The sequence below is a fragment of the Cynocephalus volans genome, chromosome 4 (assembly GCF_027409185.1).
Source record: "Cynocephalus volans isolate mCynVol1 chromosome 4, mCynVol1.pri, whole genome shotgun sequence".
NCBI lineage: Eukaryota > Metazoa > Chordata > Mammalia > Dermoptera > Cynocephalidae > Cynocephalus > Cynocephalus volans.
In genome coordinates this window covers 106317670-106337335 of record NC_084463.1, presented here as the reverse complement: position 1 = coordinate 106337335, position 19666 = coordinate 106317670, and the positions used below count along the sequence as shown (strand labels likewise).

Here is a 19666-nt window from a genome sequence, read left to right as displayed (position 1 = left end):
CTTTTTTCTATCTCACCTATGGCCTCTTCCATTCTGTTCTTCCTTCTATTCTTTTTACTAGAAGCTTAGCTAAGTTATTCTGATTTTTTTTTTTGTGACCCCAGACTTTTTGTTTGTCTTTTCATAATCCCTTCCTCCAAAGTGAGTCATCAATATCACATACTTTCAGGATGAATTGATGGCTTTGGATAATCTCAGGACAAGTTTGAACTCAGGCAGATAAAGTACAGGTATCTAGATTAATTACTTGTCTAGCTGGATCAAATGGGAGAGAGAAAATTACATGAACAGAACTAACAAGTGTTTAGAATGCAAACATTTATTAATATGAGCGTTTTCTAATGTCTCACATTGAAAGTTTGTTCCCTACTAGTATGTGAGTAAATGACATGTCTGACTTCCATTTCATGGCAGACTATGCAATCTAAGAATTCCTTTGCTGATTAATAACAAACTAAAATATAATAAACCTCCACCCAAATGCATAGTTATGGACACTGTACCAGCCAGCCACCAAAAACAAAACCACAAAAAACGAAAAAACCCTCCTCAAATGCATAGTAATGTTTGAAAGAAAGTAAGAAAATTTACCAGTGGTCAAAGGGGAATGGGAGATAAAACAAGACTGATAAATAGACCTTGAATCTGTGGCTATGTTGGGAACATTTATTAGTTTATACAATTAAGGAGTTTGCATTTTAAAGGATCATACAAATGCAGAATATGAATGTGGATACTCACAGGGGAGGAGATAAAATTAAGACTCCCAGACTCACGTAGTGCCAGGGATCTTGAAGGGCTATAACCTCACTGAAGGAGCAGACAAGAGAAAGGCCCATGCATGCATGCACACATGTACATTTTCTGTTTTGAACTAGGCTTTAGAGAGAATAGAACAAGTTTACCTTAGGTAAGTTTGATTTAGAATTTATGTTACCAGGGCCATTCGAGTTCAGCTGTCTGCCCCAAACAAAGACCCTGCTTTGACTCACCAAAATATATTATCCCAGGGCATTCAGCTCCTGGCTTAGGTTCTGCAAAATCTGCTACTGAACCCAACTCTGGCTGCCTGCCCCCAAATAAAAATAAATAAGCCCAAAAGTCAGATGTTGGTAAAAATGGAAGTCAGCTTTTATTCAGGAATACCAGTGACACGAGGAGAGATGTTAGGCTAATCCACCTGTCTGGTAAACCTGAAGGAGAGTGGCCAGACTAAAGCCATCTTAAAGACTAAGATTTACTGAGGGGTTTTTTAAAGAGGAGTCTGAGGGAATGGAACTTGGGAAGTGACAAGCAAGAGGTGGGGGGACGTGAGCTCCAGGGCCTACATGCAAGGATCCAGGTGCAAGTTCTCATCAAAGGTCCATATGGTTTCTGTTTCCATCCTTGTTGTTATCTCAGGGTCCTGATGGAGGGGGGAAATCAGCATAGTTTTACTGATGTCTTCCTTGTCTTTTCAGAGTCTGGATAGTACATGTCTTCTAGCAAGTCCATAGCTGCAGGCTGACTAGAAACCAACTTTACATTTTTATAATGTCATCTTACCCCATAACCCAGGTTCAAAATATCAAATAGCCAGAGAAAAGAGAGAACTCAGAGAAATGTATGCTAAGCCAAAAACTGTATCTTTAAAAAATCTTTTAGAGCCCTTGTGCTTTTAGGTCTCAACATGGTTTCAGTCCTGCTCGCTCTAACAGTTTCCCCACTGTCAATTGTTCCTTCCATTCTATGGAATGAACAGACTACACATCTTACTGTTTCGAGCTGAGTCAGGATGGAGAAAGGGTTAATTTGGAATGGAACTATTTGACATGATGGGAGTCATAGCTTTTGGTACAGCTGGAGTAGCAGAGGGATCAAGGGCATTTAATTTTTTTTATTATCTTAACAGTTGATTGACAACAGGTGGCTTACTCAGAGTTAGCAAGCTATACATTAATTGGTACATCAACAATTTTAAGAACATACGTGAATCTTTTGTTTAGGAACAGAATGTCTCATCCAAGCCATGAGTCCCCCCTGTAAGTCTGTGAATACGTTTAGGGAACTGCTTGTGGAGACAACACATTACTTTTCCCTTTTTGATCAAAACATTTTTCATGAAAGCTTTGATCAATTTTTTAATTGAAAAGGTCTTACTTTTTTTTTTTTTTTTATATTGATCCCTTGGTGCTGGGAAGGCTCATTCCCAGTTGGACATGTCCCACATTGGAGGGAAAGATGAAACAGAATTTAGGCAAAATTAGGGCAACATGAAGTGGGTGAGGAACTTAGAAGAGACATGCCATTTTAAAACGAATGTTTCCAATTGTATCATATCGAAGAGAGAACAAATTCTTTGTGAACTTATGTAAATAACCATAGTGTCAAAAAATCATAAGGATACTCACAAAAAGCTTTTAAATCTTGGAGGAATCAAATAAGGAAAAAAAGCAAATGTTCCCACCTCTTTTTATAAAAGTATATTTTACTAAATTGCTGTAAGTTATAGATAGCTTAAGAAAGTTTCCTTAAATCTGGAAAACAAAACATTAACGTAAAGAATCAACAAGGAAAGTTACAAAATATTTTTCTTAGTTATTTAAACTTAGTATTTGTTTTGCTCAATTTTGATTAGCAGTTTTATAAACCCATCAGATGTCTTACTACAGTTCTGAAAAACTTTTATTTTGTCCATTGATTTTAAAGTTATTTGAAACCTGTGCTTAAGAGTATTTGTCCTAGTCTTTTTCATAAATCTTATTACAGATATCTTTAGAGAAAAATCCAAACATTTTTTAATTCTACCAAGAGCAGATCAATACTTTAAGAAAACCTTGTTTTAATGAAGGGGAAATTTAGTTTTGTATTAGTGTCCTTTTAATACCAAATTTAATCTTTCGAAATACTTAGAAATAATTCCCTTTTAATGATAGCTAACTTAATCACACACACATTTTTAGAAAATAAATTTACCCTTTACGAACCATTATTATGACTGACTTAGACATTTTTATGACTTTTAGATGTTTTGTTTTTTGTCATATGTATATTTTAAACAACTAGTTATTTTGTTTTAGAACAAAATTTTACTACTTAAGATTTTTTTCATTTGAAAGTATTTTTAAACCTGTGTAATCATAACTACCTCTTCATATCCATAGTTTTTTTACATCTCTCTTTTTTTATTTACTAGTTTTTTTTCTATCAACTTACTAAATAAGACTTATTTATTTAAAAATTGTATGATCAAAAATCATTCTGTTTTAGGTTGGGTTTATAACTTTAACTTCAAAACCTCTAGCAGAAACAAATATAATCCTGTTTGACTAGTAAATCCAGGCGAAAACGTATGTTGATAATTTGAAGACTTTCTTTTATAGTAGTTTGATTTCTAAAGAAAAGCCTTTTTACTCTTTTTTTTTAGTTTTAATTTTAAATGAATTTTGGGTTCAGTTTTCCAGTATTTACATTTAGTTAAGACTGGCTGAATTGTATAAGAAAAACAAAATCTTTACGTGGTCTTGATTTTTTCCAGCAGGCTCACTCTTTTTTTTTTTTTTAATCTTGGCTGAAATACCATAAACACTGAGTTTTTGTTTCAACTAGTAGAGCTATATGTACAGATAGCCAAATTTTGTCCAGACACTTAAACAATCATAAATTTTTAAATTAGTTTTTGTTTTTCAAGCTTGTCAGGAGAAACTTAGAAAAAAATTTTTTCTTTTTGGTCATTGGGTCTTTAATAACGAAAAGGCATAAATTTAGTTACTCAAACCCAAACAGACCGAGTTCTCCCAAACAAGCAAACATTGCCTTTTATGTCCTTGAGTCATTTTTTAATATTGAAATAGTACCTTTTAACAAAAAAATGGCATCTTTCATACCTAAATGGTAACTTTAATAAGCAAATGGTATGGAAAGAGGACTCCCAGAGGGATTTACCAGCTTGGAGCTTATCAAAGCCCTCACTGACATGCTCTTCCTTCACTAACCAAAAGGCAAGGAATTGGTGGTTAATGCTGCTACTAGGAAATCAGGGAAAGTCCCCAAAATCCCAGCCATGGGGCTGGCCTACCACAGACAGCTGGCAACTACAGGAGGACGCAGATTTGCTCCTATAGAAATCGGGGGGCTAATCTGTCCAAGGTGCTCAGCTCCTTGGACAGATCAAAATCTGATATGGGGGGCACGTGGCCACCGGCTGAGGCTTGCCAGAATCTTGTCACTGAGCTTAGGTCTGGCTGCCTGCTCTCAATTAAAAACAGACAACTCACAAGTCAAATGTTGGTGAAAAAGGAAGTCAGCTTTTATTCAGGAATGCCAGTGACCTGAGGAGAGATGTTAGGTTAATCTATCTCTCCGGTAAACCTGAAAGAGAATGGTTAGACCAAAGCCATCTCCCCAGTAAACTCAAAGGAGAATGACCGGAATAAAGCCATCTCCTTCAGGTTTACTAGGGAGATGGCTTTAGTCTGGCCATTCTCTTTCAGGTTTGCTGGAGAGATAGATTAGTCTAACATCTCTTCTTAGGTCACTGGTATTCCTGAATAAAAGCTGACTTACATTTTCACCAACATTTGACTTTGAGTTCTTCGTTTTTATTTGGGGGCATGAAATCAGACCTGGATTTGGTAACAAGATTTTGGCAAACCTCAGCCAGTAGCTGTGTGCCCCCTTGGGAATCTCAAGGGGAGAATTTAATATAAAGTATCTGTCTTAGTTTATCTATGCTACTATAACAAATACTTGATGTTAAATCATTTATAAAGAATAAAACTTTATTTCTTATAGATCTGGAATCTGAGAAGTTCAAGATCTAAGCACTGGCAGGCTCCATGTCTGGTGAAGGCTTGTTCTCTATTTTCAAGATGGTGCCTTGAATACTGTGGCCTCACATGGCAGAAGGGATGGAAGGACAAAAAGGGGCAAAAGAAATCTAACTAGTTTCCTCCTGCCCTTCTGTAAGAGCACTAATCCATGCATAAGGACCATGCCCTCACAACCTATTCACCACCCAAAGGCCAAACCTCTTAATACTATTGCATTGGGGACTAAGTTTCAGCATGAATTTTGTAGGGGACACAAATATTCAAATTAGAGCAATTGTCCTTAGGTTGACTTAAGAGGTCCAACAAAAATAGCTCTGTTGATCATGAGTCGACACTCAAAAATTACAAAGTTAGTATGAGCAAGAGTCAAAAAAATTAGGTATCAGAGCTTTGAAAAATGAATTATCAGGCACAAGTTTTAACACAGCTATGTCTGAAATGGTTAAAGAAATAAAAAGTGGAGTCAAATGAACATGAGAAAGAATCCTTAAGTTACTGTAAAACCAGATACAGTTGAAAAAAAAAAACTCACACAAAAAATACTATACTTTCCAGAAAATCTAAAATATATAGTCACTTAGATAAAAAGGAATAACAGATTACAAAAGGTTGATATATCTGAGTTGAGAATTGGCAAAATGGGGCTAAAGTTGAAGAGTTTAATGTGAAAGTGATATAATGTGAAAGGGAATGGAATATGAAATAGAGGTTGAAAGATAAAGAGAATTGAAAAAGATCCATTATACACCAAACTGGATTTGCACAGAAGAATCTAGAAAATAGGGAGGAGAAGAAATATTCCAAGAAATAATGGTTGAATTATCTTTAGATTCCAGAAGATTAATTGTTTATAAGCAGAATAATTTTTAAAACAAATCTGGGCTTATGTACCAACATTCCAAGACTCCAAAGACAAAAAGTTCTGAATAGAGCCAGGGAGATAATATTCTACCTACAAAAGAACAGAAATTTGATGAACAATATACTTTTTAACAGCAAAAATAGATGTCAGAAAACTGAGGAAATATCTAATATGTATATATATTTATATACAAAATTTATACGTTTCATTTAATCTTCAAAAAAACCTAATGAGATACATATTATTATAATTCACAATTTACTGATGAGGAATTGAAGTAATACATGTGTTGGAAATAATACATGCTGAAAAATCAAGTACACACATATGTATAGTGAACTGAATACTGCGATCAAGCAAATTAACATATTCATCTTTTCACATAGCATTTTTTCATGTGTGTGGTGAGAGCACAAGATCTACTGTCTTAGCAAATTTTAAGTGTACAATACAATATTATTGACCATAGGCACCATGCTGCATATTAGATCTCTAAAACTTATTCATCCTTTCATCCTTTATAACCGAAACTTTGTACCCTTTGACCAACATCTCTTCATTTCCACTATTCCCCACCCCTTGGTAACAACCATTCTACTCTCTGCTTTTACAAATTTTGACATTTTTGGATTCCATACATAAAATGGGACGGTGCGATATTTTTCTTTGTGTCTGGCTTATTTCACATAATGATTGTTTTTCTTTATTTAGACTCTCCAAGTGCCTTTGATATCTACTTCTCTCACTCTACCCCCAATGCTGATTATACTTATTACAATATACTCTCCTGGGAACTGAGCCATAGGGCTCCTGGTACCAGGTGCCTGACGAGGGCACTAACTCCATGTGCAGTAGGGAGGGAAGGAACATAGAGAAGCCAGTGTCCATATAATCAGCATCCAGAGTCCCTGCTGGGGGCAGTCTAGTTTTTGCATCTAACAGTCAGAAACAGTAGCGGCACAGCCTTCTGAAGCTGGTGAGTCTAAACTTAGGTCCAGGAAAATTATGAAAAACGAGATACTGAGGTGGGAGGAGTCCAGAAGGTTGGTATAAAAAGGAGGTAGAGCTAATTCGAGAGGGTCTGGTGTAGTAGATGCCACCCCTGCCAAGGTACTTAGATCTTCATACAAGGGTCACTGACCTAAGACTGATTTCTTTTAGAGGTGAGGTTGAGTTATTCTGTGGCTTCTGGACCCCAAACTTCTGTAGGCTCAGAGACCTCTACCCATATCGTGACTAAGAGGCCAAGGCTCTGTGCCTGTGTGGGTCAGAATCTTCCTTTCTTCCCTAGTTTAAATACACCTATGAGCCAGGGTGACTGCTCCTTCTAGACAATTATAGAAGGGCTTGCATCTTCCACTACCATCTTGGTTAGTTAGTTCAAGACCTGTCTGATCTTTCCAGACTGTCGATAATTCATGGTCAGAGACCATGTTTTGTTCATTGATATCTAGAACAAGGAATCTCTTTGTGAATACCAGTCTATGAGTATGAAGTGATGGGCTTAGAGTAGTGAATATTGAAGCAATGTCCTAGATTGCCAACAACGCCTCATTTCTCAAATTAGGAAGCCTCAGTTTTACTAACGAAAATACAGAAAGGAAAAATGGTCCCAGGTCTTCAGGAATTTGAAAGGGACTATAAAACAAAGCTGATAGTACATTACTACCTGGATTAATCTGTCAGTGATATAGGATGTTTGAAAAGGACATATTTTTCCCCAACATTAGTTAAAAGATCCTTGGAGACATTTGTGACTCCGGTCTTTCTCTGCCTCTTCAGTCTTTCTAGCACTGAAGTTTATTATAGTTCTTCCCATTCCTCAAATATATTCTTTCTTCTCCATTTGCATGACTACTACCTTTGATATTAATCACTTTTTGTTTGGACTATTCAGGATTCTCCAAAAAGAGTCCATACCTTCTGTCATTCTCCTTTGACCCATATGCTGTGGTCTAAATGTCTGCTTCTCCACAAAATACATATGTTCAAATCCAAACCCCCAAGGTGATGGTATTAGAAAGCGAGATTTTTTGGGAGGTGATTGGATCATGATGACTCATGATTGGAATTAGTGCCTTTATAAAAGAGGCCACAGAAAGCTAGCTAGCTTCTTCTACCATGTGAGGACCAGTGAGAGGACACCATCTATGAACCAGGAAATGGGCCCTCACCAGAAGCTAAATCTGCTGGCACCTTGATCTTGTACTTTCCAGCCTCCAGAACTTTGAAAAGTAAATGTTTGCTGTTTACAAGCTACCCAGTTTATGGAATTTTGTTATATCCTCCCAAATGAACTAAGATACCATCTACTGCATATTATTTCCCTTTTTCAAATATTCTGTGATTCCCTACAGAGTACATGAGAATGCCGTCTCTGAAGATGCTCACAAAGCTGCCACTTCCTACCCTTAAACATTGTCTCCTGACACTCTACTCTACTATCTCCTCCCCCCAAAGAATTTAGGATTTACTATCTCATAATGCCTCATTAGTTAACATCTACCTAGGCAAGTGTTTCTGCTATTAGCATTGCTGAAAAAGAATAGTCCTCATTCACCCCCAGGGCAATGTTCTGTTTTCTGTACCCTTCTCTGCTGCTCTTAGCTTGCTGAGTTTCTGGCCCTGGTAGGACTTCAGGAAATGATAGTTGCTTTCCCTTTCCACAATAAAATCTAAAGTTAAGTATCATTTATTCTATTTCATAAATGAGAAAACTGGGCACCATAGAGTATAAATAGCTTTCAGGGTCACACAAAGATTATAAGAGATAAAATTGGAATTCATTTGTCTGAGGCCAGCTTTTAAAGCATATCACACTGCTTCATTCATCTGTAATTTTATCTCTTTCCCACTGTTTTATGATTGCCATTATTAGAGCCACAGCTATACTGCGTTATAAATGGTTTCACACAATTTCCTCTATTAATTAAGTTCTCAGAAGATAATCCTTTTTGCTTAATCTATGCTATACACTACTATGCTTAGCGTTAAGACTAGGTACCGAGAAAGCACTGACTGTTTTCTCACTCGTTCAAATAGATCAAGTCACACCGAGGAGTCATACATGAGGCTGTAGAAAAGAAGAAGCCTTATTCAGAAAAGGTATGTTTTCCATCTTATTTCTCAGATTCACACTGAGGGTCATTTTCCTCATCACATACGGAACACTGGATAGAAGTATACGTAACTGTCCCTACTCCAGTTTTAATTCTTGAATCCTTGGTTTATCTTAAAGCTCTACAACAGGGAAAAAGTGAGTATTGTATAAACTATGTTTGGAAAGTCTGAAATATTAAAAGCGAATGTCCTTCAAGCAATTAAACACTTTCCTTATCTTCTTTGGCAGTTAGAGTCTGATACCTTCTCATACAGGAGAGACTTGCCAGATGAGACAGGGCGGCAGGATCAGTAATTCCAGCTACACTGATTATGTGCCTCCAGGGCTTCCTCTTGCATCCTGCCGTGACTCCCTAGCTCTTTCCTTCTTCTTTGGCTGTGACAGCCTTTACTGTTACCCTTCTTAATACTTGACATCTTTCTTTTTGTTCAGTAGTGAAGAAAAACAGATGGTACCCCCACAAACACACAAAAAACAATTGGAATCAAAGCAGATGAATTTGCAGAATGTAGACCCCATATGCTAGGATAATTGGATTTTGGCCTCAAGGAAGCATAGACAATTTTATTCACCAGATAGATGGGTTCCTTTGCAGGTTTATTTGCCTGAAACTCACACACTAACTAGCTTCTATTCTGCCTTTGGTGACCCTCAGTTGAAAGTATTTGATTACTTTTCTTAAAGGCACCTAGTTCTAAGCCTCAAAGATTTTTTTTGTGTGTGTGTGTGTGTGTGTGTGAGAGTTATGGTCTCTTTAGAATCTTTGGGATGCTCTATCTCTACTCAGAATCTGTTATGAAGTTGTGAAATCAGCTCTAAAAAACAATTTTGTTAGCTCAAGATAAATACGGGTGAAAGGGAGAGTTTGACTTGGGATAAGGGGATGGTCTGATAGTTACCTGAACTTCTAGCAGAGTCTTCTATTGGATACCTGATACCTAAGCTGGGAGCCCTAGATTTGTCAAATATCTTTGCTTTATATATTTCTACCCTAAGTATAAAAAACCAAATCTTTGGAAGATTTCTATGATAAAACATGCTTCGGGGGGTGGGGAGATGGCATGAAGTAGAAAAACTACAATTTTGGGCCATTGTTAAAAGGAAACAGAAAGAATCACATCCAGGATGCTACCCAACAACATTGGCTGCATGTTACTAATAGCAAGATTGATCGCTGTTATGAGACAAAACGCAAAGAGAAAATGTTCAGGTTTCTAAGGAATAGGCTATCTGAAAAGTAACTATATTTAGTTCAAAACAGAACACAGAGAACTTTTCTCTCACCTCCCAAAGTGTCCATGAACACAGGTAATTTCCTCCAACCTCAGGGGAAAAGGCATTTCGACTCCAGGCATCTGAACACTTGCTTTCATCCTGCAACTTGAAAATGATGCTGAAGCTGAGGGCCCAACATGGCTGTTTATTTTTCACGTGAGAGATCCAACTTCATATTTTTATTATTTATTTATTTATTTTAATTTAAAAAAATTTTAACATTCACTTGTACATATTTGTGGTGTTCAGGGAGTTAATACATGTATATATTGCACAATGATTCACTTACAGTAGATAGCACAGTTTTGTGCCATTACCAAAGTACCTAACACAAGGACTACAGGTTTTGACATGTGCATAGTACTCACTCCTGGTTTCCATATAAAAATTTTCTTTTGTGAAAAGGAGTGGAGGCAAGCTAGATACTTTGTTCATGTCACCTTTTTACTCAAGAGCCCTCACTGATAGTATTGAATTCATTTCCTCCTATCCTCTCTAGAACTTTATTCCATCATATATTTCCTTTTCCTCCTATTTTTATTTATTTATTTATTTTTATTTTTTATTTTTTGTCTTTTGTCTTTTTCGTGACCGGCACTCAGCCAGTGAGTGCACCGGCCATATAGGATCCGAACCCGCGGCGGAAGCGTCGCTGCGCTCCCAGTGCCGCACTCTCCCGAGTGCGCCACGGGATCGGTCCTCCTTTTCCTCCTAAATCAGCAACTACCATCCCCACCTGAAAATCCTTAGTCTCAACTTTATTTTTTATTTTATTTCATTTTCTTTCTTTTTTAAAAAATCTAAATTCATTTATTTTTTATTGTACAGTTTAAGGGTACAGTTTGTTGTCACAATACATGCATATATTGTATAATGATCTAATCAGAACAATTAGTATATTTATCACAAACATTTATCATTTCTTTGGGGTTATAACGTTCAAGATCCTCTTTTCTGGCTATCTTGAACTATGCAATACAATTTTATTAGCTGTTGTCACCGAAGGGCATCAAAACTTATTCTTTCTGTCTAGCTGTAGCTTTGTAACTTAAATCTTTCTTTTGAACAGAGATAAGCTTGTACTAGAATTCCCCCCATTAGCAGAAGTTACTAATTTTCTTAGAATTTATTTATTTTGTATTTTTATTTTTAATTTAATTTAATTTAATTTTACTTCTCAAAATACATTGTACTTGATTTTCATGCTCCTTTACCCATTCCTCTCCATCCCCTCCCCGCCTGCCCCCCACATTGTATCTGTGCACTTGGCTTAAATAGTTCAAGGAATTTTTGTGGCTATTCTGTCTTCTTCCCCCAACCTTTATTTGTTTTTGTGTTTATTTATTTATTAATTTTTAGCTCCCACAGATAAGTGAGAACATGTGGTATATCTCTTCTTGTGCCTGACTTGTTTCACTTAATATAATTTTCTCTAAGTCCACCCATGTTGTTGCAAATGGTAGAATTTCATTCTTTTTTTTATAGCAGAGTAGTATTCCATTGTGCAGATGTACCACAGTTTCCTTATCCAGTTATCAGATGATGGACATTTTGGCTGGTTCCAGCTCTTGGCTATTGTATATAGAGCTGCAATAAACATCGGAGTACAGGTATCTCATTGGCATGATGATTTCCATTCTCCGGGGTATATTCCCAGCAGTGGGATTGCTGGGTCATGTGGTAGATCTATCTGTAATTGTTTGAGGAACCTCCATATCATTTTCCATAAAGGCTGCACCATTTTGCAGCCCCACCAACAGTGATTAAGAGTTCCTTTTTCTCCACAAGCTCTCCAGCACTTATCGTTCTCAGTCTTTTGGATGTTAGCTATCCTAACTGGAGTGAGATGGTATCTCAGTGTGGTTTTCATTTGCATTTCCCGGATGCTGAGTGATACTGAGCACTTCTTAATGTGTCTGTTGGCCATTTGTGTATCTTCCTTTGAGAAATGTCTGTTCAACTCCTTTGCCCCTTTTTAGTTGGGTTATTTTTTTGTTGTTGTAAAGTTGTTTGAGTTCCTTGTATATTCTGGATATTAATCCTTTGTCAGATGTATATTTAGCACATATTTTCTCCTACTCTGTTGGTTGTTTTTTTACTCGGTTGATCGCTCCTTTTGCTGTGCAGAAGCTTTTTAGTTTGATATAATCCCATTTATTTATTTTACCTTTAGTTGCCTGTGCTTTTCGGGTCCTATTCATAAATTCTGTACCCACTCCTATTTCCTGGAGGGTTTCCCCTATGTTTTCTTTAAGGATTTTTATTGTTTCAGGGTGTATATTTAATTCTTTAATCCATTTTGAGTTGATTTTGGTATATTGTAAAAGATATGGGTCTAGTTTCATTCTCCCAGATATGATTATCCAGTTTCCCAGCACCATTTGTTGAAAAGGCAGTCTCTTCCCCAGTATGTATACTTGCTGCCTTTGTCAAAGATCAGATGGCTGTAGGCATATAGGTTAATTTCTGGTTTCTCTATTCTGTTCCATTGATCCATGTGTCTGTTTTTGTGCCAGTACCATGCTGTTTTGGTTATTATAGCTTTGTAATATAGTTTAAAGTCAGGTAGTGTTATACCACCAGTTTTATTTTTTTTGCTTGGGATTGCTTTGGCTATGCATGGTCTTTTGTTATTCCATATAAATATCTGGATAGCTTTTTCCATCTTAGAGAAAAATGTCATTGGAATTTTGATGGGGATTGCATTGAATTTGTAGATCACTTTGGGTAATATGGACATTTTCACAATGTTAATTCTTCCAATCCAAGAGCATGGGATATTTTTCCATCTTCTTGTGTCCTCTTTAATTTCTCACAACAGTGTTTTGTAATTCTCTTCATAGAGATTGTTCACATCCTTGGTCAGCTTTATTCCTAAATATTTTATTTTTTTGGTGGCTATTGTAAATGGGCTAGCTTTCTTGATTTCTTTTTCTGCATGTTCACTCATGGAGTATAGAAATGCTACTGATTTTTGTGTGTTGATTTTGTATCCTGCACTTTGCTGAAATTGTTTATCAAATCTAGGAGTTTTTTTTATAGAAGCTTTAGGCTGTTCAATATATAGGATCATGTCATCTGCAAACAGGGACAGTTTGACTTCATCCTTTCCAATTTGGAGGCCCTTTATTTCTTACTCTTCTCTGATTGCTCTGGCTAGTACTTCCAGAACCATGTTGAATAGGAGTGGTGAGAGTGGGCATCCTTGTCTAGGTCCTGTTTTGAAGGATGATATGGGCAGTGGGCTTATTGTATATGGCTTTAATTACGTTGAGATACTTTCTATCTATGCCTAACTTGTGAAGAGTCTTTATCATGAAAGAATGTTGAATTTTGTCAAATGCTTTTTCAGGGTCAATAGAAAAGATCATGTGGTTTTTGTCTTTGCTTTTATTAATGTGGTGTATCACATTTATTGATTTGCATATGTTGAACCAACCTTGCATCCCTGGGATGAGTACCACTTGATCATGGAGTATAATTTTCAGTATATGTTGCTGTATTCTGTTAGCTAGTATTTTATTGAGGATTTTTGCATCTATATTCATCAAGAATATTGGACTGTAGTTTTCTATTTTTGATGCATCTTTGTCTGGTTTTGGTATCAAGGTAATATTTGCCTCTTAGAATGATTTTGGGAGAATGGCCTCTGTTTCAATCTTTTGGAACAGTTTGTAAAGAATTGGTATCAGTTCCTCTTTGAAGATTTGGTAGAATTCTGCAGTGAACCCATCCAGTCCTGGGCTTTTCTTTGTTGGGAGCCTTCTGATAACAGCTTCAATGTCTTTTATTGTTATTGGTCTGTTCAGATTTTCTATATCTTCTTGGCTCAGTTTTGGTAATTTGTATGCATCCAGAAATTTATCCATTTCCTCCAGATTTTCAAATTTGTTGGCATATAGATGTTTATAGTAGTCTTTAATGATTCCTTGTATTTCAGAGGTGTCAGTTGTAATATCACCTTTTTCGTTTCTAATTTTTCTTATTTGGGTCTTCTTTCTTCTTTTCTTAGTTAGTCTTGCTAAAGGTTTGTCAATTTTATTAATCTTTTCAAAGAACCAACTTTTTGTTTCATTGATCTTTTGTATTGTTCTTCATTTTTCTATTTCATTTAGTTCTGTTCTGATCTTAATTATTTCTTTCCATCTGCTAACTTTAGGTTTGGATTGTTCTTGTTTTTCTAGATCTTTAAGGTGAAGTGTTAGGTTATTTATTTGCCATCTTTCCATTCTTCTGAAGTAAGCATTTAATGCAATAAATTTCCCCCTTAAAACTGCTTTTGCAGTATCCCACAGGTTTTGGTATGATGCGTCATTATTTTCATTAGTTTCAAGAATTTTTTTGATTTCTTGTTTAATTTCTTCTTGGACCCACATGTCATTAAGTAGAATGTTGTTTAATTTCCATGAGTTTGTATAGTTTTCAGAATTTTGTTTATTATTGATTTCTAATTTTAATCCATTGTGATCAGAAAAAATACATGGAATAATTCCAAATTTTTTTTGAATTTTCTAAGACTTGCATGGTGACCTAACATGTGATCTATACTGGAGAATGTTCCATGTGCTGATGAGAATGAATATTCTGAGGTTGTTGGGTGGAATGTGCTGTAGATATCTGCCAAATCCAGTTGATCTAAAGCATTGTTTAGATCTTGTGTTTCTCTATTGATTTTCTGCTTAGATGATCTGTCCAATGATGAGAGTGGGGTTTCAGGTCCCCCACTATTATGGTGTTAGTGTCTATTCCTTTTTTTTTTTTTTAAGATCTAATAGTGTTTGCTTTGTAAATCTGGCTGCTCTGACAGTAGGTGTGTATATATTTACGATTGTTTTTTCTTCTTGATGGATAGATCCTGTTATCATTATATATTGGCCATCTTCATTTCTTTTAATAGTTTTTGCTTTAAAGTCTTTTTTATCTGATATAAGAATAGCTACTCCAGGTCGTTTTTCATTTCTACTTGCATGATATTTCTTTTTCTATCTTTCACTCTTAGTCTGTGTGTGTCTTTACAGGTCAAGTGAATCTCTTGGAGACAGTGTAGTGTTGGGTCCATCTTTTTAATCCAATCAGTCAGTCTGTGTCTTTTGAGTGGGAAATTTAGTCCCTTTACATTCAGAGTTATTATCGAAAGGTGTTGATTTACTCCTAGCATTATACTGATTTTTGTTTAGATGTCTTAAGTATCTTTTGTTCCTTTCTTTCAAATTTTTTGTTTGTCTTCTGTATTTGTTGGTTTCTTGGGGTGATAGATCAACTTGTTTTTCTCTCTTTTGTTAGCATTTTTGTTTTGCTGGTAGGTATTGTTCTTTCTTGTACATTCATGGTAGTGATGGTTGTTTTTGTGGTATCAAACCTAGTACTTCCTTGAGAATTTCTTGTAGGGCTGGTTGTGTGGTCGTGAACTCCCACAATTTTTGTTTGTCTGAGAAATATACTGCTTGTCTTTCATTTTGGAAGGGTAGCCTTGCTGGGTAAAGTATTCTTGGCTGGCGATTTTTGTCCTTTAGTGTTTTGAATATATCATCTCATTCTTTTCTGGCTTTTAGAGTTTCTGATGAAAAGTCTGATGTTATTCTGATTGGGGCTCCCTTATAAGTGACTTGCTGCTTCTCTCTTGCAGCTTTTAATATTCTCTCTTTGTCTTTGATTTTTGTCAGTTTGATTATCACATGTCTTCGAGAGGACCTTTTTGGGTTGAATGTGTTTGGTGATCTTTGGGCTTCCTGAATCTGGGGATCTGTGACTTTCCCTATACCTGGGAAGTTTTTTGCTATTATCTCATTGAGTATGTTTTTGAAGCCATTTGTTTTTTCCTCCCCTTCTGGAATACCCATGATTTGGATATTTGAGCACTTAAAGTTGTCAGTTGTCTCTCTTAAATTTTCTTCAATTATTTTTATTCTTTTTTCTTTTTTCTGGTCTGCCTGTGATAATTCAAACAGCCTGTCTTCGAGGTCAGAAATTCTCTCTTCTGCTTGTTCAAGTCTGCTGGTTAAACTCTCTGTTGTATTTTTTATTTTGTTGAATGAACCCTTCAGCTCCACAAGTTCAGCTACACTCTTTTTCAAGGCATTGATTTCTTTGTACATTTCTTCTTTCAGATCCTGTATGTTTTTTCTCATTTCATTGTGTTGTTTCACTGAGTTTTCTCATATCTCATTTAGTTTCCTTAGAATAGTTACTCTAAATTCCTTGTCTGTCTTTTTCCTGTTCTATAGGATCTAGCACTTGTAAGTTATTAATTTCCATTGGTGGTGATGTACTTTCTTGATTTTTCATATTTCTGGTTTCTTTCCTTTGGTGTTTTGTCATTGTGGCGGGGGGTATCCCTGTTCAATTGTTTCACCCTGATGTCTGACTTGGCTCCTGAAGGGTCTGCTGCTTCTGGACAGCAGAAACTAGCCTGGATCACCGGCTGGTCAGTTGGGGTGGTAGTCCAGAGCCTCTCAAGTTGCTCACGGAGACAGACCCTTAGTCTCAACTTTAGATTTTAAAGCATGCTTAGGTTTTCCCCAATTATTTTATATGCTGTCTTTACCTTATTCCTTTTTTTTCTTCAAATAACCATGAACATATCTTCACTTGCAGACTTAAGTTTTCTCCTCAATTTCTAGGTATATTATATTTTGAATAATTGTTGGAAAACTCTACCTAGGTATTTTGCAAATATCTCAGGCATAAAACTTCAAATACAAATTTATTTTTTTTATTCTTAAAACTCTTTCCTTTTCCCCATTCACCTCTTTAATTTCTCAGTAAAGTTTTCATTTTTTTTGTCATACAAGCAAAAAACTAGACAGTCATTTTTAACACTGTGACTTGAGATTCAGAACCCTGTTTTTTTCACCTTTCCTTAATTTTCTTCCCTTCGCCTTGCCCAATAGCAAACAGTAAGTATATGCTTGGGCAATGGTTAAATAGTGGAATTTCAAATGCCTTTCTTTAATCATGCCTTACATGCACATCTTACTGATTTCGATTTTGAAGTGCCTCTGCTATCAATTTCTTCATGTCCATCTTGAAATAAAGAAATGACTCTTGGTATAAAGAAGGGGATCACTACCTAAGGATCAGGCAGAGGATTGGTGCAGTTTCAGAGACATAGGACATTTCAGAGGACCACACTGAAGGTCCCCTCAGAGAGCAGAGCAGGAAGCAGCCTCCAGGAAGGTCCAGGAACACTCCTGACCCACTATCTTTTTCATTGTAAACAGTCCAAGGCTGGGTTTCCACAGGGCAGGAAAGGAAAGGATTAATAGTACATCAGTCAAGGCTCCCATGATAACAGTGGCTTTTCTTTGTATAGTATTCCTGTAACAGACTAGCCTGACCCTAGCAAGGGATCCCAAATTCCTTCTAGAGCAGTACATGTCAAGAAACCCACATGGGTGGGCTGAAGACAGCCAGGCTGCTTAATCCTCCAGATATGGAATTGCAATCTGAGGCCTAAACCCTTGGTATTTATAAAACCTTTAGGCCTCTCAATTTTCAGCCCAGGCTAACATAATATTTCTCTTACCTTCTAAATTTCAAAGTATATTATTGTATTTTTTTTTGACTTTTGGACCCCTCCCCCTCATAGTATGAATGTTATGACTCTTTTTCAAATGAAAAGATCCCACTTTTTTTTTGAAAAAGAGTCATAACATTCATATTCTTCCTGGTGTACTACTCAGTCTTGACTGTCTCTGTCACCAGAACTGGATATTCATAGTCCCTTCCTAAGGAACCAGATGAAAGAAAACACTTCTGAATCCTCACAAAGAGAATGGTGAACAATGGTAAATAACTTAGCAAGATAAGGATAACCGTTATGCTCAGTTAAATGTCAGCAATAATTAAGATGATGACAGTTATGGTGATTACAAAATTTTTTGAGACAAGATAAGAGCCCCAAGGAAATCCAAGTTCTACCACCTCCAGAACATATATGCTCTACATTGATATACTTCTGTCCTATATTTTAAGGTACTTTGGACTTCCAGCTTGATCAGGACACTTTACATGGCATCACCCAGCAATTACTCCACTGCTCCTGTCTCTGAATTCCTCCTCATCTGCTTCCCTAACTTCCAGAGCTGGCAGCACTGGCTGTCCCTGCCCCTAAGCCTCCTCTTCCTCCTGGCCATGGGGGCCAATGCCACCCTCCTGATCACCATACAGCTGGAGTCCTCTCTGCACCAGCCCATGTACTACCTGCTCAGCCTTCTCTCCATGCTGGACATGGTGCTATGTCTCACCGTCATCCCCAAGGTCCTGGCCATCTTCTGGTTTGATCTCAGGTCCATCAGCTTCTCTGCCTGCTTCCTCCAGATGTTCATCATGAACAGTTTCCTGACCATGGAGTCCTGCACATTTATGGTCATGGCCTATGATCGCTATGTGGCCATCTGCCACCCCCTGCAGTACCCATCCATCATCACTGACAAATTTGCGGTGAGGGCTGCCATCTTTGTTATAGCTCGGAATGCCGTATTTTCTCTTCCTGTTCCCATCCTTTCTGCCAGACTCAGATACTGTGCAGAGAACATCATCAAGAACTGCATCTGCACTAACTTGTCTGTGTCTAAGCTCTCTTGTGATGACATCACTTTTAATCGGCTCTACCAATTTGTGGCAGGCTGGACCCTGTTGGGCTCTGACCTTGTCCTTATTGCTCTATCCTACTTCTTCATCCTGAAAGTTGTGCTAAGGATCAAGGCTGAGGGATCTGTGGCCAAGGCCCTGAGCACATGTGGTTCTCACTTCATCCTCATCCTCTTCTTCAGCACAGTCCTGCTGGTTCTGGTCATCACTAACTTGGCCAGGAAGAGAATTCCCCCAGACGTCCCCATCCTGCTGAACATCCTGCACCACCTCATCCCTCCAGCTCTGAACCCCGTTGTTTATGGTGTGAGAACCAAGGAGATCAAGCAGGGAATCCAGAAACTTCTGAGGAGGTTGTAAGAGGTAAAAAGGATCAGAACTTTAGAGTTGTTAGTAAAAACAGGAAAACAGAGCATTATTTTTGTGCCACACATTAGTTCAGTATCTCAAAGTAGCAATTTTCAGTAGTAACCTGTCTCTTTTGGGGATGAAAATTAAGATTTCAGGTCCATTATTTTTATAGGCATCTTATGACAACTTTCTCAGCTCAACTATCCTACTTTCTTTTGCATTGAAGCTTATCACTGTTAATGACTTGTATTAAAATTTAATATTTTTTCAGTATTTAAAAATTTTTTCAAGTCAACTTTTTTTATTGTTGTCAAATATGCTTAACATAACATTTACCATTTTAGCCATTTTTGAGTGTACAGTTTTATGGCATTAAATACATTCACATTATTGTGCAATCATCACCTTTATCCATCTCCAGAACTTTTTCATCTTCCCCAACTGAAGCTCTGTGTCCATTAAACACTAAGTCCTCATTTTTCATACTACTGTTCCAAAAATATCATTCTATTTACTGTCTCTATGAATTTGACTACTCTAGGTACCGCATATAACTGAAATCATGCAATATTTGTCCTTTTGTTATTGGCATATTCTAATCTGCATAATCCTTAAGGTTCATCAATGTTGTAGAATATGTCAAAATTTTCTTCA

The 19666-nt window shown here is 36.8% G+C and overlaps 1 protein-coding gene across 1 annotated transcript; it reads left to right on the top strand.

Annotated features, from left to right (window-relative positions):
* Positions 1-18067: 18067 nt before the first annotated feature.
* Positions 18068-19021, top strand: LOC134376903 (olfactory receptor 56A4). The gene has a single exon (XM_063095479.1). The coding sequence runs from the start codon at positions 18080-18082 to the stop codon at positions 19019-19021; it is 942 nt and encodes a 313-aa protein (XP_062951549.1). The 5' UTR covers positions 18068-18079.
* The last annotated feature ends 645 nt before the right edge of the window (positions 19022-19666 follow it).

Bases quoted from the DNA above. Each gene is read 5' to 3' on its own strand.
- LOC134376903 (XM_063095479.1), top strand. From the start codon at position 18,080: ATGGCATCACCCAGCAATTACTCCACTGCTCCTGTCTCTGAATTCCTC.